General features: G+C 33.8%; 1 protein-coding gene across 7 annotated transcripts; it reads left to right on the forward strand.

Moving 5' to 3' along the window:
* Nucleotides 1-4,100: 4,100 nt before the first annotated feature.
* Nucleotides 4,101-11,725, forward strand: LOC147478971 (F-box protein At5g49610-like). 7 transcript variants are annotated; one of them, XM_086584492.1, is made up of 5 exons: nt 4,162-4,408; nt 4,507-4,568; nt 6,350-6,454; nt 7,692-7,790; nt 10,293-11,725. In XM_086584492.1, the coding sequence occupies exons 3-5, from the start codon at nt 6,357-6,359 to the stop codon at nt 11,518-11,520; spliced, it is 1,425 nt and encodes a 474-aa protein (XP_086440618.1). In that variant the 5' UTR covers nt 4,162-4,408; nt 4,507-4,568; nt 6,350-6,356; the 3' UTR covers nt 11,521-11,725. The 7 variants fall into 7 exon arrangements, with proteins under 7 accessions (XP_086440619.1, XP_086440621.1, XP_086440618.1 ...); XM_086584491.1 differs by having other exon boundaries at nt 4,507-4,552; XM_086584490.1 differs by having other exon boundaries at nt 4,162-4,568.
* The last annotated feature ends 9,763 nt before the right edge of the window (nt 11,726-21,488 follow it).

Here is a 21,488-nt window from a genome sequence, read left to right on the forward strand (position 1 = left end):
GATTTCTGTGAGAAGGTAAAGGAGCCCAACCATATTAATCAGGTTACAACTGCACAAGTATACTCCTTGTTTCAGAAATTGATTTTTACAGAGGCCGAGATTTCCATGGCGTCACCAATAGCAGCTGGAAATACAGGACCATGTGCCCCATCAAACCCAGAATATTGGGGGACAAGGATGCAGTACGTACAGGAACACATACATCGTCCTTAGACCCAGTTGAACCTTGTTGCCAAGCACAATCAAATCCAGGAATAACAAAAGGGGGATTTTCGGGAGGAATAGGCGGAATCAGGGAAGGCAAGTACCGGTGTTTCTTTTGTCGTCACAGGGTCAAGTGGAGTAGCTGCTGCAGAATCATGGAAAGGGAAACTTCTCTTCCTATTCACCTTGGCATTTTTATCTATATAAGAAATAGGTTCAGCACCAAACATGAGTGCCTTTGAGCTGGGTGCCTCAATTTTGCCATCCATGAAGGTTGACAGTGATGGAGAGAACTGTGGTGGATACACTTATAATGTATGTAAGCACTCATCTCCAGACAAATTTCCTAGTTCTGTCACTGGGCGTGAAAATCATGAGTGAAGTAGCAGGTACTGCGAAATGCACTCAAAAGCCTGTTCACTTGATTGAAAGTTTGAAACATAGGAGGATCATAAACAGGTTTCATATACCATCAATATTGTGCACTTTACGCGTGACTCTGGTGTGTACGTAGTGTGTACAAACGCTCCCCCTGCATTCCTAAAATCACACGCTATTACATGCCACTAGATGGATTAATAATAGTAAGAGATGAGTTCAATAACGGCTAGGCTAGTATTGGACTTGTTTGTCGTAAAATGGGAAAAAAATTGGTAAACAAACAATAATATCTTCAAAATGTCTACTTGCGCATTATCTTTTTTTTCGTTTGATCAATCATGGAATATTCAGTCGTTTGATTAATTTTGGAATGGCGTTTGGTAGTATATTAAATCACCTTGGCTCTCAAACTAATAAATAGACACTATTTCCACCATTTCAGTTAAAATAAGAAATACTGGAGAGGTATTTTGAGCAGACAAGGATGTGAAATTGAGTGGAATAATATTTTGAGAATGTCAGTCCCAATTGAAGAGCAGGGGCGGCTCAAGATAATCGGGGCCTAAGCAAAGTTCAAATAGAGAATCTTATATGATTAATATATACTAATAAAAATTGTTAGTATATATATATATATATATATATATATATATTTTATTTTTATTTTTTTTCCCCTCACAACATCTTATTGATTTGTTTACGTTATTTCATATGATCCCAACTTTCTCTTTTTGTCTTTCTTTAATAGTCTTCACACAAACTTGAACTTCAATTGATTTATTTAACAAAAAATTGCAAATATAAAGAGAATGTATAATAATTATACACAAAATAAAACAAATATAGAAAGAAATAGAGATTATAGGGAAAAACCATAAACGGCAAAAATATGATATAGGTAAGATTGAATTGTTGGCGTTATAAATACTTGATTATTTGTTATAGGGTGATGAAGAACTTTGATAAGTTATGGAAGCGTGCTACATTTTGTTGGAGAAGGCAAGGGAACCGAAGGAGTTTAAGTGTTTAGCACTAATTTAACAAATAAAAATTGTTACATCTTTTTTAAATTTTTTTTTCTCACAACATCTTATTGATTTGTATACATTATTTTATATCATCCCAGCTTTTTCTTTTTTCTTTCTTGAATAGTCTTCGCACAAAGTTGAAACTTTAATAGATTTATTTAACAAATAATTGCAAATAGAGAGAGAGAATGCAGAATAATTTTACACCAAATAAAACAAATATAGAAAGAAAAAGAGATTATAGGAAAAAACCATAGAAGACAAAAAAAATGATATAGGTAAGATTGAATTGTTGGTGTTATACTTAATTATTTATTATGGGGTGATGAAAAACTTTAATTAGTTATGAAGGTGTGCTATTTTCTGTTGGAGAAGGCGAGGGAACCGAAGGAGTTTAAGTGTTTAACACTACTTTAACAAATAAAATTTGTTATATCTTTTTTATTTTTTTTCTCACACATGTTATTGATTTGTTTACGTTATTTCATATGATCCAAACTTTATCTTTTTTCTTTCTTGAATAGTCTTCACAATAATTTGAAACTTCAATAGATTTATTTAACAAATTAAGAATTGCGAATATATAGAGAGAGAGAGAGAGAATGCAGAATAATTCTACACCAAATAAAACAAATATTAAGGAGAGAGATAGAGAGAGATTAGAGAGAAAAATCATATAGAAGGCAAAAAAATGATATAGGTAAGATTGAATTGTTGGTGTATATATACTTGATTATTTGTCATGGGGTGATGAAGAACTTTAATTAGTATGGAGGTGTGCTATTTTTTGTTAGAGAAGGCGAGGGAACTAAAGGAGTTTAAGTGTTTAACACTACTTTAACGTGATTTTATGGTTTCCAATTTGCCAATATAAAAACGTTTATCCAACAGTGGAAAATAAATGAAAAACAACAGTGGATTTTATTTTTAATTTTTTTCTTTATTTCTCCACTAATAAATCAATAGTGGACAATGACTGGATTATATTATGGGGGGCTCTTGGGCTATGAGGCCCTAAGCGGAGGCCTACTTTGCTATATGGTTGAGCCGTCCCTGTTGAAGAGGTACGAAGTAAAAACTTAACAAGAAAATCGATACTCCCATTACTTTTCACGTACTTACAAATCAACTTTTATTTCACAAAAACAAAAGTAAAGGAGTAGAACAATATTTGGTTAATCATTTATCATGTCCGCACAACATCTAATGATATGAACCTAGATGAAGCAATCTCTCGACAAGAACTGTAGAAATCCCAGAGAACGATTAGGACATGTAAGAAGCCTTCTACATGAGTAGAAAGGATCCATGGTTTACATAATAGAGCAACTCCCTTGTTCCCTACAGAGGTTGATCAAGTGATTAGCACTAAAAACCAATTAGGGGTGTTCATTGGCCGGTTCCTGTTCGGTTTTTACCGGTTTCGGATTCGGTTTTATTTTTAATAGTTCATATTAGGTTCGGTTTTTTCGAGTGTTTTTTTTTTTTTATATTTAAAAAATTTGAAACCATACCCATTAATTAAGTTGGTTCTGGTTCAGGTTTCGGTTCCTTTTTGGGTTATATATTATTATTACTAAAATTACGTTTTTAATTACTTAATCGATATAAAAACTGGTTTTTAGTACGTGCGACAATAACACTTGTAATAGTCCTAAATTCAATAATTTTTTAAAATTTTAAATACATCTCATAAATTGTACGTATGCGTGTATTAACTTGCATTTCAAATCGATTATATGTATATTATACTATACATACATACATATGTCTCATATAAATATATATCACACTAAATTTTAACGTGTAAAATAAATACATATACTATAATCGTTAGCATTCCACACATTCATTATCATATATATATATATATATATATATATATATCTTTACCTTGTAAACAAAACACCCCCCGTAACAGTAGTATATTACGGGTTTTTTTCATCGACCGTAACATATGTTTTTCCATCGACCGGATTCTTTTTCCCAAATTTGTCCCTTGCCAAATACCGATATTACGGTTCATGTCATATTTGTTTTTTTGTTTTTTTTGTCTTTTTTGTAGGGGTGTAAATGTAAATGAATTGATTGAGTTGTCACCATCACATCATAATTTTTTGGACAAGTCTGACCGGTTAAGACAGTTGACCCGGTTTGGACCGTTGACTCAGTTTGACCAAATTTGACCAAAAAAAAAAACATTCCAAAAACTTTCCAAAAAACACCAATAATATAATACAGTTCCTTTTTTTTTTTTTATTTATTTATTTATTTTTTTTTCCAGTCCCAGCAAATTTAATACAATTAGTCTAAATTAGTGTGTAAGTTGGATCTCTTTACATCTGTAGTAACAAATCGGGTCGGAAATTTAAATTTTTAGGGTTGATTCAAATTTAAATTTTGGACCTAGAGTTTTTTATTATTCCAATTGATTTCGGTTTCGAAAATGTAGCATAAAATAATATAATAGCAAAAAAAAACGTGTGCACTCATATCGTTTATTTATTTTATTTTTTATCCCGACAAATTTAACATATTCAGTCTAAATTAATGTGTTAGTGAGATATCTTTACATCTAGAGCAACAAATCGGTTCAAGAATTTAAATTTTTATGATCAATTCAAATTTGAATTTTGGAATCAGGAATTTTTATTAACCCGATTGATTTCGGTTTCGGATAGTTATATTATTTCCGAACCGAACCACAAGACAGACTCCAAAATTATATTATTTCCGAATCTAAGAAAGTAGTCAAAATTGAATACACTCCGAACCGATTGATGATGATTCAGGAGGTGGGAGGTTAAATTTTTTATAAAGATCGTTTTTTTATACTTGTTTGCTATAAGTATTTGAAAGACCATAACAGGTTTCTATTATTATTATGAACAAGTTCGTCGGCACCGCGTAACACTCCAACTCTCGGTTGCAAATCGAAGGTATAATAATATTCACGTACGTCATTTTATTCTCTATAATCACTGTAATAACATAGTAGATAGCCCATGCGATTTTGGTAAGTAGTTGGTTTAAGCTCAATGAGGAGCAAAGAGTTTCAACACATTGAATGATTCATAGTCATATGCAACTAGACATGCTTTTTAGAAACTACTTATGCTTTTAGCTGTTTAGAAATCTTGGTACGAATTGTATTTCGGGATATAGCTTTAGAATTGACCTGTTTCGCGTCATACTCTTTGTGAAATATAATAGACCTCAGATCATTTAGAATAACCAGTTTGGCTAATCACATCACAACAGCGTCTCCATGTAAGGGGCTCATGCATGTGGATGTTACACTCAATGAAAAGCAACGTGAATGATGATTGACACAGGGTGCTTCCGAAAGCTTTATAAGTGATCCTCGTGCAAGGTTATATTTGACTTAATTGGATAAGGTTTTCAGTGGAATTACGTTGTACTGCCAAAAGCGAAGGTGTATACAAGGGTTTCTTGGCAAGGTCCAAAAATATTGTGTATAGAGACATTTAGGATAATACCAGTTGGCTTTTGGTCCAATAGATATAAAGATTATAAACAGTCTACCTGGTTCCTAATGTAAATTACTGGCGATGTTTTTGGATACTTTGGATTGTTTTTCTAGGAATGAGAAGACCAGTATCATCTCATTTACGCCAAATGATTACAAGGTCGTCCTTGGTGTTGATTTTCTTAGTCGGGCAAGACTCAAGAGCCTTGTCAACGTCATTTATGAAGTCTTCCCCTGATAATTGTGTCATTGTGCCTGGGCTGTGATGGCTCTCAGCCACATGGATAGTTCAATACTTCAACGTGCTCATCAGTGCCTGTGGCTCTCGTCGGGAAAGTCCATGTCTCCTCCTCGTGTTCACAAAACAGGAGAAGTAAGGAGGCAAAAAAGAACTCTCCCCACGTCAGCTGAAAAAGAGGGAAATGGTGAGACAACTTATTTTACTGCAGTTCACATTCTATTTTCTCCATAGCCTATTAAAGGAATCTGATATTTCTCCCTTTTGAGATACGGCATTGAGCAAAGTGACAATAAACTGTTATTAGTCGACATAAACTTGTGAATCACAGCAATATACAAAATTAGTAAATGTTAATAAGTAGGTTAGGCGGTCCCTAGACAATCCTAGCCATCAACTGTGCCCCAAACTGCATAGCACAAGCCTATGGTAACACAATGCAGAAAGGGTGCAATCCTTCTCGATTTGCATCTTTTTTCCTTCAGCATTTACTGAGAAAGAGAGAGGAAAAGTGGAACATGTACCCCCGACAGTAAGGGAATGCTGGGCACTCTTGTCAATGTCGAGTTTTTTTGTTAATTTTATTTTGGATAGCTAACCCACTTCGTTTTTAGCTGCTGTTTAAGGTAAAAGTTAATGCAAGTTCCCTCGATCAAAGTAACCAAGACTAACAATTTTACTTGACGTGAAAGGGCTTCATTCTATGGTATCATAATTGTGTTCATAGGTAATTTTGAGTTTGGCCGAAAATGGTTCTTTGACAGGTTATTGACACGAATCTCCATAATCCCTTGGGAAAATAAGTGCAGGGGCCTATCTGAGCATGCGTAATTGCGAGATTCTCTTTTATCTTTTGATTGCCAAACCTTGTAGTGTGATAGGTTCTTCATTTTTTTTGGGTGTTATGTGACTGCTTTTTATGGATTGAATCATCTTTATTGTTTCCTTTTGTTGTTTTTATCAGTAGTTATCTTTATTAATTCTTAAATGCTTATTTAATTTTTATAGGGAACTAATGTGGCGCTCAGGTAGTTATCTTGATATTCCGTTTGCTCAAAACAAGAGCATAACTTCTCCTAGTTTGATTGTGCGTGAAAAGCATGGTGCGAAAAGGTGAGATCGCACTTTAACTCTTTCTGTATAAATGTTATGAAACTCTTATGAGTCTCGTATGGCTGAGTGCTTGAGAATTCCCATGTTGTAAAATCTTTAAATGAGATGGTTTTTTGTGTTTTTTTTTCCTTTAACTTTATTTTTCAATTTTATTCCCATTATAATATTTGTGATGCAAAAGTGCTTCTTGACTTGTTGCCATTTTCCATCTTCGCCTTCTTAAATTTTTTTAGATGTCTACGGTCTACCTCCTTTGTCACCTTATTACCCCTTAATAATCACAAATATTACCATTCTGTTGAAATAAATAATTTATTATTTGATCTACTTATTAATATCTAATAATTTATCAAGGTGTCTTGATTTTTAAAATTTATTTTCTGTAGTGAGTGTGTGACACGCCAAATTCCAAATAACAATTAGGTCGGTCTGACATATCAGGATATCATGCAAACAGTCAAATGAGAGAGAAATCTTATCGTTTTCCCATTTAGAGATACAAAGCCGGTCAACGTGATAATTAAACTGAGTTATTAGGTATACAGAAATACACAGAAATATCAGATGTTAATACTTACGCTGGATGTTCCCTATACTCCCTGGGAGTTATTATCTGTACCCCAAGCTGCATATCATAATCTTTTAGTAACGTAAGGTAGAAGGGGTTCAGTCCTAATCAATCCACCTCTCTCCTATCTTTTTACAGTTGCTTAAAAAGAGAGTTAACCATAGTGAGGCACATTTTAGTAAAGTTGAACACTCAGCCCGACATTAAACGAATGTTGGGCGCTCTTGTCGATTTTGAGTTTTTCAGTTCCAATTTGATAGATGCCACATTTTGTTTTCAATTGCTCTCTCTCATAAAAACTAATACACATTCCTGCAATCAAAATGACCAATTTCCTTTTTCTCTTGGTTTTTGATTGGCAAACTTAATGTGATAGGTTCTTTATCATGGCCTCTTGGGATGATTTTTGGTGTTATGTCACTGATTTTTTCCGATTGAATTATCTTTATTGCCTTTAACATGCCTAAGTTACATTGATACGGATAGGTGTGTCCATATCCGACACGGATACAAAGTGTCTGACACGGCGAAATATAAAAAAATGAGGTATATCACATACAATATGTGTCCGACACGGACACGTGGATACGTATCTGACACAGATTGTTTTTGAAATATGGAGTGTCCATGTTTATGTTACATAGTAAAATACTTATGGGCTCCTTGTAGGGAACTGACGCGCTCGGGTAGTTATCCTGATTTTCCTTCTCTTGAAGACAAGACCACAACTTCTCCTTGTATTGTGTGTGAAGAGCCTGATGCAAAAAAGTGAAATCCCCTTCTAACTCTTTCTGTACTGCCGTATTACTGTTATGAAACTCTTCTTAAACTCGAATTGTTGAATATTCACATGCTCTAAAATTTTAAATGATATTTTTTTTGGTTTTCTTTGTTTTGTTTTTTTTCTTCTCTTCAACTTTACATTCCAATTTTTTTTTTCCAATTTTTTATTTGTGATGCAAAATTACTCTTTGATTTTTACCATTGTCCAGCTCGCCTTTTAACTTCTATTACATGTCTACCTTCTTTGTCACCTTATTACCCCTAAATAAGCATAAAGATTTCCTTTAATTATGTCTAAATAACTCTATTGTTTTGTTACCTTATTGTGCTCATCGTGACATGTTTGCTAATGTTGGCACCTTTCACTATATATTTATCTATGCTCATCATAAGTTCATAATCATTGCAATTCATTTTATTATATGGTCTTCACAAGAAGTCATTGCACAAGTGTTTACATGGAAACATCAAGTTGGATATGCTAGGCTTGGGTTCATTATGTAAGCATATCTAGGGGGATATTAAAGCTGTGTTATTTTGTGAACTTATTCTATGAAGAAATCAGTGTAGTGTTAGGTGTGGGCGAGTTTACCCATGCATAAATCCTTGCCTAGGTATGAGCAAGAATTTTTAGGTGCATGTGGTTGTAGGTTGAAAGTCAACTCGTTTCATTCATCTTGTTCTTTAAATGGGTTTCTTTTCCCGGCTTCACTTCTGTTAGTTTTACAAAGCCTTAGTTTATGTTGTTTAAATCCTAGGATCATTTGTTTTTTGATTGGCAAGCAGGGTTTTTGAGAGGTCCCTTACCCCTATTTTATTAATCATAAAAAAGCTTGTTACATCCGTACATATATTTTGCCATTGGCATCATCAAACACTATTTTCCTAATATCCTCTGAAAAGGAGCTAGGAATTATTTCTTCCCACCTTACATTAGGTACATTACAAGCTAAAACATCTGCTAGTTTGTTTGACTCTCTATAAACATGTGTAATAGAAAAATGCTCCAATTCTGCATTCATGATTCTAATCCTTGTCATCATGAAGTTGGCCTGCCATGGATGTACAATTGCTGCGAATAGAATGGACAATTGCGGAAACACTGATGACTCTTGCGATTAGATTTAATACTGGCCGTGCCATTAGCAGGCAAATTGGTGATATCATCTGGTTTGGGAAGAACAGTCCTCAAAACGTTCTTTGGGGAAATACACATAAATAACACTGAATGCGGGATCAAGCAACCGAGTGGGTTTGGTTTGGACAATAATCAGCCTATCATGGAGAGGGAACATTAAGATGATCATTTACATTATCTGAATGTATCACTGCATCTCTCTCTGGCTGCATCTTTGCATTAGTTCTCGGGGATCATTTCTTCCACTGTCCCACTTTTTGTTCTCTCTAGTGTAGTATCATATGTCTGGTTATGTCTCATAATTTGTCTGGACTTTGGAAGCTTCATTAATGCCAGTATGTGTCCATCCTTAGCACACATGGTTACCGTTTTTGGAGTTGGTGTACCGCACTGGCAATTCAGTGTTTTTGGACTTGGATGTTCTTGGAGTTGCTTGGTCGTTTTACTCTAGCTCCACGCTATTCAGCTTTGAGTTCATAATTGACCCTTTTTTTTTTGGGGGGGGGGGGGACTATTTAATTGATGCAATAGGCGTCTGTAGTGGGCCTTTTCATTATCTACTTATTTTTATTTTAATTAACCGGCCCAATGAATCAAACCCAACTAGAGTATTTTAGGGTTAAGATGCAAGGTTATTATATATATAGGGTAGTAGCCTCCTTATTCAAGGTTTCATGTTTTTATTGAGTAGTTGTTTCTTGGAAAATAACGTTATTTAGAAGAATTATTATTGTTGTTGAGAGATAATGAAATTGACTATTTATTTCGGTTGAGACCCTAGTTATTAATTGATTGTTTTATTATTCCACTGCGTAATACGCATCATTAATTGTAATGACAATTTCACTTTTTTGTTTTGCTAGATAGTATGTTTGGGTAGTTTAGGTACTTGCTTTGTAGTGTTTGTTATGTTGGTCCATATAAATATGTAAACACCTTTAATTTTTAAATTGGATTAAGAGTTTTTGATGGTTAACATTATACAAAACCTCTCTCTCTATATATATATGGGGAGGGATAGAGCCACATTCTAGCCACATTGTAAACGAATCCAAACAAAATTGTGGACTTAAAAGTTGAATGAAGTGCTGAATTTTTGTATATAGGATCTCCCCATGGAGAACTCCCCACCATGGAGAACATACTCACAAAAATTTAGCTCATTCAAAGAAGTTTAACCTTAGGACATGTTCACAAAAGTGATATTCATTAATAAAAGAAAAGGAGGCTGAGAAGGCCTACATTACAAGAGAACAACTGAAAAATAAATATTTACAAGCGATAGAAACAAAACCTCTAAATATGATTTTAATGTTCTTCATTCTAAATACAACTTAACTATGGTACAGGCCTTGTATTGCAGTTGGAGGAGAGATGAAAGACATATTCTCAAATGATGATATTGCGATCGAGATATTTTCTCGACTGCCTATTGAGGATACAAATAAGTTGAAATGCGTCTGTAAGCGATGGTGCAACCTACTTTCTTACCCTTATTTTAGATGTGCTCATTTCCAAAGGTCCGCAAGATCCATCTCTGGGTTTTTTGTACAGCAAGCACATTATTGCACAGATTGTCAAACCTATTTTGATTCCAAGGTTGTTAGCTATATATCACATGGCAAGGAGGGAAAACATGCAACTACCAAAAATATTTTGGACTTCTTGCCAGAGAAGGTTGTTGCTATCACATCATGCAATGGGGTTCTCCTTTGCCGTAGTATTTTTGAAGAATGCAGAGGAGGTCATCATTTTTATCTAGAGAAACTGAAAATAGCCAAGGATGTCATCATGTATGTCTGCAATCCTTTTACCAAAGATTGGACAATTTTGAAACCAAGAGGTAAGTATAAAAATGGTTGTTGTTATGGATTTGCTTGCAACCAATTTAGCTCTGCTGTTAGTCTCAGTTTTGAAGTTGTAATGGTTCAGCCTCCATTACGACTGGGAAAGGATTCTTACATATTCAAGATTTATTCCTCGACGAGTGGTGCGTGGAGGACATCAAAAGAAGTTTGCACTTTGCCTGATAGAGTACTATCGCACCAGTCTTGCTTTACAAATGGAGTCTTTTATTGGTTGACTACGAATCATGCCATTCTTTCATTTGATTTGAAACAGGAAAGATCTCAAGTTATTAAGTTACCAGGTAATGCAATAGTTACTTTAGTGCAAGGGGAAGGAGTGTGCTTGGGGGTGTCAGAAGGAAAGTTGCATTATATTTCCTTCAATGCGATTGTACTTATGGTTTGGGTCCTTGAAGATGACAATTTGAGGCCTAAGTGGTCTCTAAAACATTCGAAGCCTCAACTGGAAATGCATCACCCTCTCCTCGAAGTTTGTGGAGGACAATCAATTTACGTACCCTTCAGCCGGGATCGTGCGAATAGACGTGTACGTCCATATGCTTTACATGATGATATGTTGTTTATGCGGATTGATTGGAGTATGATTAAGTACAATATTAGAACAGGGGAATTTGAGGAGGAACTCTGTTCTTGCTCAGAACTTGAGCCCTCAATAACGAGCGGAACACCTATTGTGGTTCCTTATTGCAAAAGTTTGTTACAAGTCTGAAGCAACCACGGCAAGGCGAGATTTAAGTTATTACTCATGTTGTACTTCCCATGTTTCTTTCTCCTAATATTATTTTACCTTCTTTCTTGTGTAACAGACATTGTTATTACCAAGTTGGTGATTATAGTGTGGTTTGAAGTCATTGTAAGATTGTAACTTTAACTACCGTTTCTAATTATGTAATATTCTAGCATAAGTTTGATTACATTACTCACAACCCAGCAGGTATATGGCATACCTTGAAATAAAGAGCTGCAGCCATAGAAAATATCTTTCTGCACGCTGCAGCTGTGATTCAAAGCACTCCACTGAGGCAGTCTTTGGAATGAACCCACTCTTTTAGCCCATTTTATGCGGTACCAAATCACTGACACTGATCTCCCAGTGAGCAAACCATATCACCTTAGTTATAATGGTACTTGTATCTAATTTCACAGAAAGCAACAGAAGTTGCATGCTTACCATATCACCTTAGTTATAATGTTACTTGTATCTAATTTCACAGAAAGCAGCAGAAGTTGCATGCTTATTTTCTTCGGATCCTGATTGTTCGCTTAACAAAACAATTAAGATCAATCTTGATAGTACTCGCATATTTATTTTTGAACAGATTGTAACTTGTTATAATGTAAGCGCTTATTTCTAGATTACTAGTTCTGTCGTGTGAAAATCACGAGTGAATTAGGTACTGCAAAATGCACTAAAAAGGCTGCCAATTAAGAATCCCCCTAGATGGAGAAATTAGGGTCTTCCCCCTAAGTACACAAAAAAAGAAGTCATATCAGGTTGCATAAACTAAGGATATGAACTGAATAAGTGATATCAGGTTGAGTAACTGTCAAGTAAATAAGTTGTCCAATCAGGCATTGATAAATAGTCGGGTCAGGCAAAGGTGTCCCATCAGTTGGAGATAATCGCAAATTTTGTTCCATGGGAAATATTGAAATACGGCCGCCACTTAGACCAATATCCTTAAGAATGTCTAGAAGATATTTCCTTTGAGACAAAAATGTGCCTTTGCATGAACGTACCACTTCAATACCAAGGAGATATTTTAGACGCCCAAGATCTTTGATAAAGAATTTGTTCTCAAGAAAGTGTTTGAGATGCTTGATAACGGAATCATCATTACCTGTTACGATAATGTCATCGACATAATTAAACTAACACAAAAGTGGATGATTGACCTGTGATATGAGTGAACAGAGAATAATTTGATTTGGATTGAGAAAACCCGATTTCAAGAAAAGAAGAAAATTTCGAAAACCATTGGCGTGATGCTTGTTTCAGGTCATATATGGACTTGTTTAGGCGGCATACTCAATGCTCCCCCTGACGGGAAAAACCAGGTGGTATTCTCATATAAATTTCTTCTTCAAGGTCGCCTTGTAAAAAAGCGTTATTGACATCAAGCTGATATAGTGGCCATTGCTTAACAGAAGCGATACTTAGTAAAGTTCGAACTGTGACCAGTTTAGCAACCGGTTCAAAGGTATCGTGATAGTCCATCCCTTCGACTTGTGTAAGTCCTTTAGCGACGAATCGTGCTTTATACCGTTCAATGCTTCCATCAGATCTGTATTTGATTTTGTAAACCCATTTGCACCCAATGAGTTTCTTGTGGGATGGAAGAGGACAGAGACTCAATGTATTATTCTGTTCAAGTGCTTGAAGTTCCTTTTGCATCGCCTCACGCCACTGAGGACAGGTAACTACTTGACTGAAAGAAGTAGGCACATCTCTGAACAAACACTAGAAAGAAACCCCTTATGTGCAATAGAGATATTAGAATTGGAAAGGTACTTATGAATAGGATATGGATTACCTGTCAACTTGGAATTGGATGGAGGAGGTGAGTAACCCGTGTGCATACATAGTCACTAAGCTTTATAGTAATTCAGAGGTAAAACTCTGACAATAATGTTATCTATGAAATAGGTTACTATACTATTGTTCCAAAAACAAAATAAAAAAGGCCTTACACAATAATATTTGTTGGTGTGCCAATGTTTGAGAAACAAACAGGCAAACCTCAGTTGCTGCAATTTTTCCTTTATAGATATTTTGTAATTGAGTGTTAAAAGTAAAACTATTACATGGATCATGCCAATATTTTTCTGTTTTTTTCTCCTTCATACAGTATTTCATGGATCACCACTATTGAAGTCATTAACATATCCAATGTGCCGTCTCTTATTATTGTAAGCAATATCAGATTAAATAATTTGCATCTACTTCGAAAGACCATTTAAAAAAAAAATAGAAAAACATAAACTCTTCAAACAAAATATGCAATGAATCATTAGCTATCAATATACATATATTATTTATTCAAGTGGACTTTAGGCTTTTGAGTCATTAGCTATTTATGTAGCAAGTCCGGCCATAGGCCGGGCCAAATGGCTAGTAATTTATAAGAAGTAAGTGGAAAAATAAATTGAGAATAATAAGTTTTAGACTTTGATTTGATGATCAAAGGAATAAAGTCTTATTTTTTTATTAGGCTAGTGCTCATTGTTCTTCATGGCTGCTAGATAGGTTGACAAGTTTTTGTTATATAAGACAAGTTATTGAAAGTACCCTTGGGTGTAAGTGATAAATTACAAAGGACAATGTTATTTTAATTTAAAATATTTAACAAAAGTTGGACAATTATGGTACGTGTATTTATAGTGAAAATGTGAAACTATAACTAGGGCTTGGTTAGAGCTGAATTAGGGTCGGGCCTATGTTTCAGAACCTTAGCCCTAGCCCTGCCCTAGAAGGCCTTAGGGTCGGGTCGGCCCTGCCCTAAACTCTGTGAGGGATTTAGTTGTGAGGGCTTTATAGGGCTTAGGGTCGGGTCGGTTAGGGTCGTTAGGGCCAAATTCCCACCCCTATGTTAGGTTCTTTAGGACTTAGGAGAACATAATGAGAAGCTTGGGCAAATTATCATCTTATTTAAACTTGCTAATTAATTAATTGGGTAACCATATATCACATGAAACAATCTTTTTAGGGTAGAATATTTGGAATTGGAGTCATCGAATTTATGCATTTTTCATCTTTCTTAGTAATTGAGTTGATGTTGGTCCACATATATAACCTCACAAATTGGTATATAAAAAAAACACAAACTGAATTAATAAAATGCGGATTCCTTTCAGACCGAGTAATTTTTTTTTCCCACAACTACGGAATCAAACTTGCTATTGAAAGTAATCAAATGATAGTCTGTAATTCGGAATGAATCTGATCCAATTTATAAGCATCAACAAAATATGAATAGTGGTTAGTTATTGGTTAATATAAGCCCACCAATTAAATTTGGAATGTGGAAAAAGAAGAAAATTCCATTAAAATATGTGTTGCAAAAAATGAACATTTCTCAAAATGTTTCAAGGTATTTTTTTTTTTTCTTGTTATATGCATATCTCCTTTCCTTAAAAAGACAACGTTAGACAAGAAATTTCGTTTTAGGTGATCATGAACTCACCTAAGTGTCCATTATCTACAAAATCAAAATGTCTCATTTGGTCATTCGTTGATATCCCATGGATTGAAATCAAAAGTTCATTTTTTACTGAACTGCCCTTTTATCTCAAATGTCCTTTCTTCTATGTTAAGAAGAGCTATTTTTTTTCAACGTGATATCGTACATTCCAAAGGGAGTTTAAACTCGATCACGTACTTGATCCATAGCCAGGCCAGTCCATAATTTGGACAATTGGACTCCACTTTCCTAACCATAGAGAGATTCAAAGGTGTAACACTTAACACTTGTGACCACTTGTGAGTGTAGGCGTGCTTCCAATTCTCCATGTGACAAATTGAGACAATGTTTGGGTGATAGAAAAGCAAAAATTATTAAGTGATGATTAAGAATCAATTGTAGGATCTCGACAAATTATCTCTAGTTTCCTTAATAGGAAAAATGGCCCCTTACCAAACCATAACTCTAGTCCGGAAAAAGCAACTTCCTATCTGTTTAGGTATAGTGATGATGGTCCATCGGTTCTCATTTAGTCTTAGGTTCGAGAGCAACTCATCGGTTTCCTTTTGTAGCAAACCATGGTTTTCTAACCACATGAGGAATTGCTATAGTTGGAAAAAGTCCGAGAAAGTTTGCTTGCTAACTTCGGGGGTGCTTGATAGTACGTGAGTGCCATTTAATTTCTTGTCTTGACACAGTGGGTGCACTTGTGCCTTGGTTTGAAGAACTTAAGGTAAGAAAGTGCAAAATAACCATGATTTGGGCCAAAATGTTAGGGTAGACAGCTAGAGTCCAAAATGTTCAAGTATTGGCCTTATACTGATTTTGGCATGCAGGTAATCGTTTAGTTTTAATTTGTTTTAATTTGCTTTTGGCATTGGCCTTTATAATTTGCTTATTTTGTTTTGATTGTTTTCCATTACCTATATCATATGTGATTTGGTATAAACGTTGGCACAAAACTTGTCTCAAAGACTAGAAGTATAGTAATATTCGATCTCCAAGGCCAATTTAAGTTGTGAAACAAACCAAAATATGTAATGCAGTATAGTTAAAACTAATTAAAAACTAGGAAAGTGAAAATCCAAGACAACACCAACAATGGATATGATGGAGTCATGGAGAGTAACAAAAGGTATCAAATTAAGGAAGACATATGGTGTACTGTAGATCTTAATTTCAATAGCAAACTATAGAGGAATATGAAGAAGTTCAATTATTCTACGTATGTGTGAATGACACCAGGCCAACTCAAACTACGTCCATCCTATCTTCGATCAGCTTCTCCTACATGATTCTGCAATTTTATTGGAAGGCAAACTGTTAATATTTCTGCATGCTATAATTAACTATCAACAAGAACATGATCGACGCAAGGAGCTAGCTATACCCTAGGAAGACATATACCAGTTGAATAATCAATTGTATAAGCAAATACATCATTTCAGCAACTTCGAGTATCATAATCAAGACATTAGAGAAAAAAACGTATCGTATAAGACTATGAGTCATTGCGGAAAAAAAGCTGGCCAAACTACTATAGTCATGAGATGACTAGAGAAAATCGATTGTGGTTTTAGGAGCATTATATATGCAGCCTTGATGGTATAATTTCAGAGAAAGGGTCTTTTAATGCCAATGATGATGAAGGTCATGCGCGGACAGGAAAATAAGACTTGTGCGTGTGTAATCAACAATATATAGGCAATTAATTTAGTTCCCTAATCAATTAATACATTTTTTTATTTTTTATTTTTTTGATAATAATCAGAAGATATTAAACTATCAGAATGTGGTTAGCTTCTTCAAAGAACCCTAGCTAATTGCTTGATAGTAAAAACTAATTAGCCATGACCGCTTGTACATGAAAATTTCATGGAATTAAGTCTTTTAACCATGAGAAACCCTAATTGCAGAAAAGCAAGGCGTTATGGCCATTGATAAAACTCATGAGAGAGAGAGAGAGGTATGTATGACATGCACTAAGCTGATCGATGAGAAAATCTATAGATCGAGTTGATGCACTAAAGACTAGGTTTATCACAAAGGAAAAAGTAAGTACGAGTTACACATTAACCACCTAATCACAAATGAAAAACAGTAGGTTCACAAATGAAAAACTAAGTGCTTCTAGTACAAACTAACCAGCTGAAAAACTAAGTGCTTCTAGTATAAACTAACCAACCAACCACGAAAAAAAGTGCCGGATAAATCTCTGCTTGTTGTTGTTCTCTTCTTCTAACGTTTCTTTGCAGGGCCGGCTCAACCTTATAGCAAAGTAGGCCTCCGCTTAGGGCGCCGTAGCCCAAGGGCCCCCCCACAATATAATCCAGTCATTGTCCACTACTCCACTATTGATTTATTAGTGGGGAAATAAAGAAAAAAATTAAAACCAAAACCCACTATTGTTTTTCATTTATTTTTCACTGTTGGATAAACGTTTTTATATTGGCAAATTGGAAACCATAAAATCACGTTAAAGTAGTGTTAAACACTTAAACTCCTTCAGTTCCCTCGCCTTCTCTAACAAAAAAATAACACACTTCAATACTAATTAAAGTTCTTCATCACCCCATGACAAATAATCAAGTATATATACGCCAACAATTCAATCTTACATATATCATTTTTTTGCCTTCTATATGATTTTCTCTATAATCTCGCTCTCTCTCTCTCAATATTTGTTTTATTTGGTGTATAATTATTCTGCAGTCTCTCTCTCTATATTCGCAATTCTTTGTTAAATAAATCTATTGAAGTTTCAAATTTGTGCGAAGACTATTCAAGAAAGAAAAAAGATAAAGTTTGGATCATATGAAATAACGTAAACAAATCAATAACATGTGTGAGAAAAAAAATAAAAAAGATATAACAATTTTTATTTGTTAAAGTAGTGTTAAACACTTAAACTCCTTCGGTTCCCTCGCCTTCTCCAACATAAAATAGCACACCTCCATAACTAATTAAAGTTCTTCATCACCCCATAATAAATAATTAAGTATAACATCAACAATTCAATCTTACCTATATCATTTTTTTTGTCTTCTATAGTTTTTCCCTATAATCTCTTTTCTTTCTATATTTGTATTATTTGGTGTAAAATTATTCTGCATTCTCTCTCTCTCTCTCTCTATTTGCAATTCTTTGTTAAATAAATCTATTAAAGTTTCAACTTTTTGCGAAAACTATTCAAGAAAGAAAAAAGAAAAAGCTGGGATCATATGAAATAATGTATACAAATCAATAAGATGTTGTGAGAAAATAAAATTAAAAAAGATGTAACAATTTTTATTTGTTAAAGTAGTGTTAAACACTTAAACTCCTTCGGTTCCCTTGCCTTCTCTAACAAAAAGTAGCACGCTTCCATAACTTATTAAAGTTCTTCATCACCCTATAACAAATAATCAAGTATATATAACGCCAACAATTCAATCTTACATATATCATATTTTTGCCTTTTATGGTTTTTCCTTATAATCTCTATTTCTTTCTGTATTTGTGTTTATTTGGTGTATAATTATTCTACATTCTCTCTCTATTTGCAATTTTTAGTTAAATAAATCAATTGAAGTTCAAGTTTGTGTGAAGACTATTCAAGAAAGACAAAAAGAGAAAGTTGGGATCATATGAAATAACGTAAACAAATTAATAAGATGTTGTGAGAAAAAAAATAATAATAAAAAAAAAAAATAACAAAAAAATATATATATGACATGCACTAAGCTGATCGATGAGAAAATCTATAAATCGAGTTCATGCACTAAAGACTAGGTTTATTACAAATGAAAAACGGTTTATTACAAATGAAAAACTACCAGTTACACATTAACCACCTAATTGCCAACTGAAAAACTAAGTAACAGCTAGCGCTAATCAGAAAAACAAGGTGGGATAGATCTCTTCTTCTTCTTCTTCTCTTCTTCTTACGTTTCTTTCATGAACTATTTTAAAGAAATTCCACAGAGACCTCAGTGCACCATATACAGCAACAACACCACTTACATATTCCAGTGGCTTTTCCATAAGAGAGTCGCCATAAGAGAGTCTGAAGTCTATGGACTTCAGACTATTGGCTGAGAATGTTTTTATCGATACCCCGTCCAATAGTTCAAAACATTGTTCAAAACATCACCTTTCAATGAAACTCCTCTTCTTCACCCTCTTCCTCACCCTCACCCTCTTCCTCACCCTCACTCTATCAACACGCCCTCCACCTCCACCTCCACCAACATCTCCATCTCCATCTCCACTCTCTCTACCACCTCCACCTCCACCTCCACCTCCACCTCCACCTTCTCTTTCATTTTGGCAACGAATCAAAAACCCACTTGAATGTATAAGTGTTTTTCTTGCTATGATAGGAACCATACTTGTGCCTTGTTTGAAGAACTTATTTTGAAGCCATAAAAGTCAAGGTAAAAAAGTGCAAACAACCAAGCATGCAGGTAATCGTTTAGTTTTAATTTGCTTATTGGACGGGGTAGTTCAAAACATTGTTCAAAACATCACCTTTCAACGAAGTCCATAGACTCTCTTATGGCGACTCTCTTATGGATTAATAATAGTAAGAGATCAGGGGCGGCTCAAGATAATCGGGGGCCCTAAGCAAAGTTCGGGAATCTTCTATGATTAATATATACTAATAAAATTTGTTATAACAAAATATATATATATAACAAAATAACAAATAAAATAACAAAATATATTATTATATTTTTATATATAACAAAATATAACAAATAACAAAATAACAAATAACAAATATAACAAAATATATATAACAAAATAACAAAATATATTATATATATAACAAAATAACAAATAAAATAACAAAATATATTATATATATAACAAAATAACAAATATATTTATTTATTTATTTTTATTTTTTTTATTATTATTATTTTTTTTCTCACAACATCTTATTGATTTGTTTACGTTATTTCATATGATCCCAACTTTCTCTTTTTGTCTTTCTTGAATAGTCTTCACACAAACTTGAACTTCAATTGATTTATTTAACTAAAAATTGCAAATAGAGAGAGAATGTAGAATAATTATACACCAAATAAACACAAATACAGAAAGAAATAGAGATTATAGGGAAAAACCATAAAAGGCAAAAATATGATATATGTAAGATTGAATTGTTGGCGTTATATATACTTGATTATTTGTTATAGGGTGATGAAGAACTTTAATAAGTTATGGAAGCGTGCTATTTTTTGTTAGAGAAGGCAAGGGAACCGAAGGAGTTTAAGTGTTTAACACTACTTTAACAAATAAAAATTGTTACATCTTTTTTAATTTTTTTTCTCTCACAACATCTTATTGATTTGTATACATTATTTCATATGATCCCAGCTTTTTCTTTTTTCTTTCTTGAATAGTCTTCGCAAAAAGTTGAAACTTTAATAGATTTATTTAACAAAGAATTGCAAATAGAGAGAGAGAGAGAGAGAGAGAGAATGCAGAATAATTTTACACCAAATAATACAAATATAGAAAGAAAATATATTATAGGGAAAAAATATAGAAGACAAAAAAAAAATGATATAGGTAAGATTGAATTGTTGATGTTATACTTAATTATTTATTATGGGGTGATGAAGAACTTTAATTAGTTATGGAGGTGTGATATTTTTTTACATTTGGAAGGCGAGGGAACCGAAGGAGTTTAAGTGTTTAACACTACTTTTAACAAATAAAAATTGTTATATCTTTTTATTTTTTTTTTCTCACACATGTTATTGATTTATTTACGTTATTTCATATGATCCAAACTTTATCTTTTTTTTCTTTCTTGAATAGTCTTCGCACAAATTTGAAACTTCAATAGATTTATTTAACAAAAGAATTCTTGAATATAGAGAGAGAGAGACTGAGAATAATTATACACCAAATAAAACAAATATTGAGAGAGAGAGAGAGAGCGAGATTATAGAGAAAAAAATCATATAGAAGGCAAAAAATGATATATGTAAGATTGAATTGTTGGCGATATATATACTGATTATTTGTCATGGGGTGATGAAGAACTTTAATTAGTATTGAAGTGTGTTATTTTTTTGTTAGAGAAGGCGAGGGAACTGAAGGAGTTTAAGTGTTTAACACTACTTTAACGTGATTTTATGGTTTCCAATTTGCCAATATAAAAATGTTTATCCAACAGTGAAAAATAAATGAAAAACAATAGTGGGTTTTGGTTTTAATTTTTTTCTTTATTTCCCCACTAATAAATCAATAGTGGAGTAGTGGACAATGAGTGGATTATATTGTGGGGGGCCCTAAGCGGAGGCCTACTTTGCTATAAGGTTGAGCCGCCCTGTAAGAGATGGTTAGTATTGAACTTGTTTGTCCTAAAATGGGAAAAAAATTGGTAAACAAACAATAATATATATTAATATCTTCAAAATGTCTACTTGCGCATTAATTTTTTGTTCGTTTGATCAATTATGGAACAGTACTTCTGCTAGTAAATCTTGAAATGCGAAGT

Source organism: Coptis chinensis, chromosome 9 (genome assembly GCF_015680905.1).
Source record: "Coptis chinensis isolate HL-2020 chromosome 9, ASM1568090v1, whole genome shotgun sequence".
Classification (NCBI taxonomy): Eukaryota; Viridiplantae; Streptophyta; class Magnoliopsida; order Ranunculales; family Ranunculaceae; genus Coptis; species Coptis chinensis.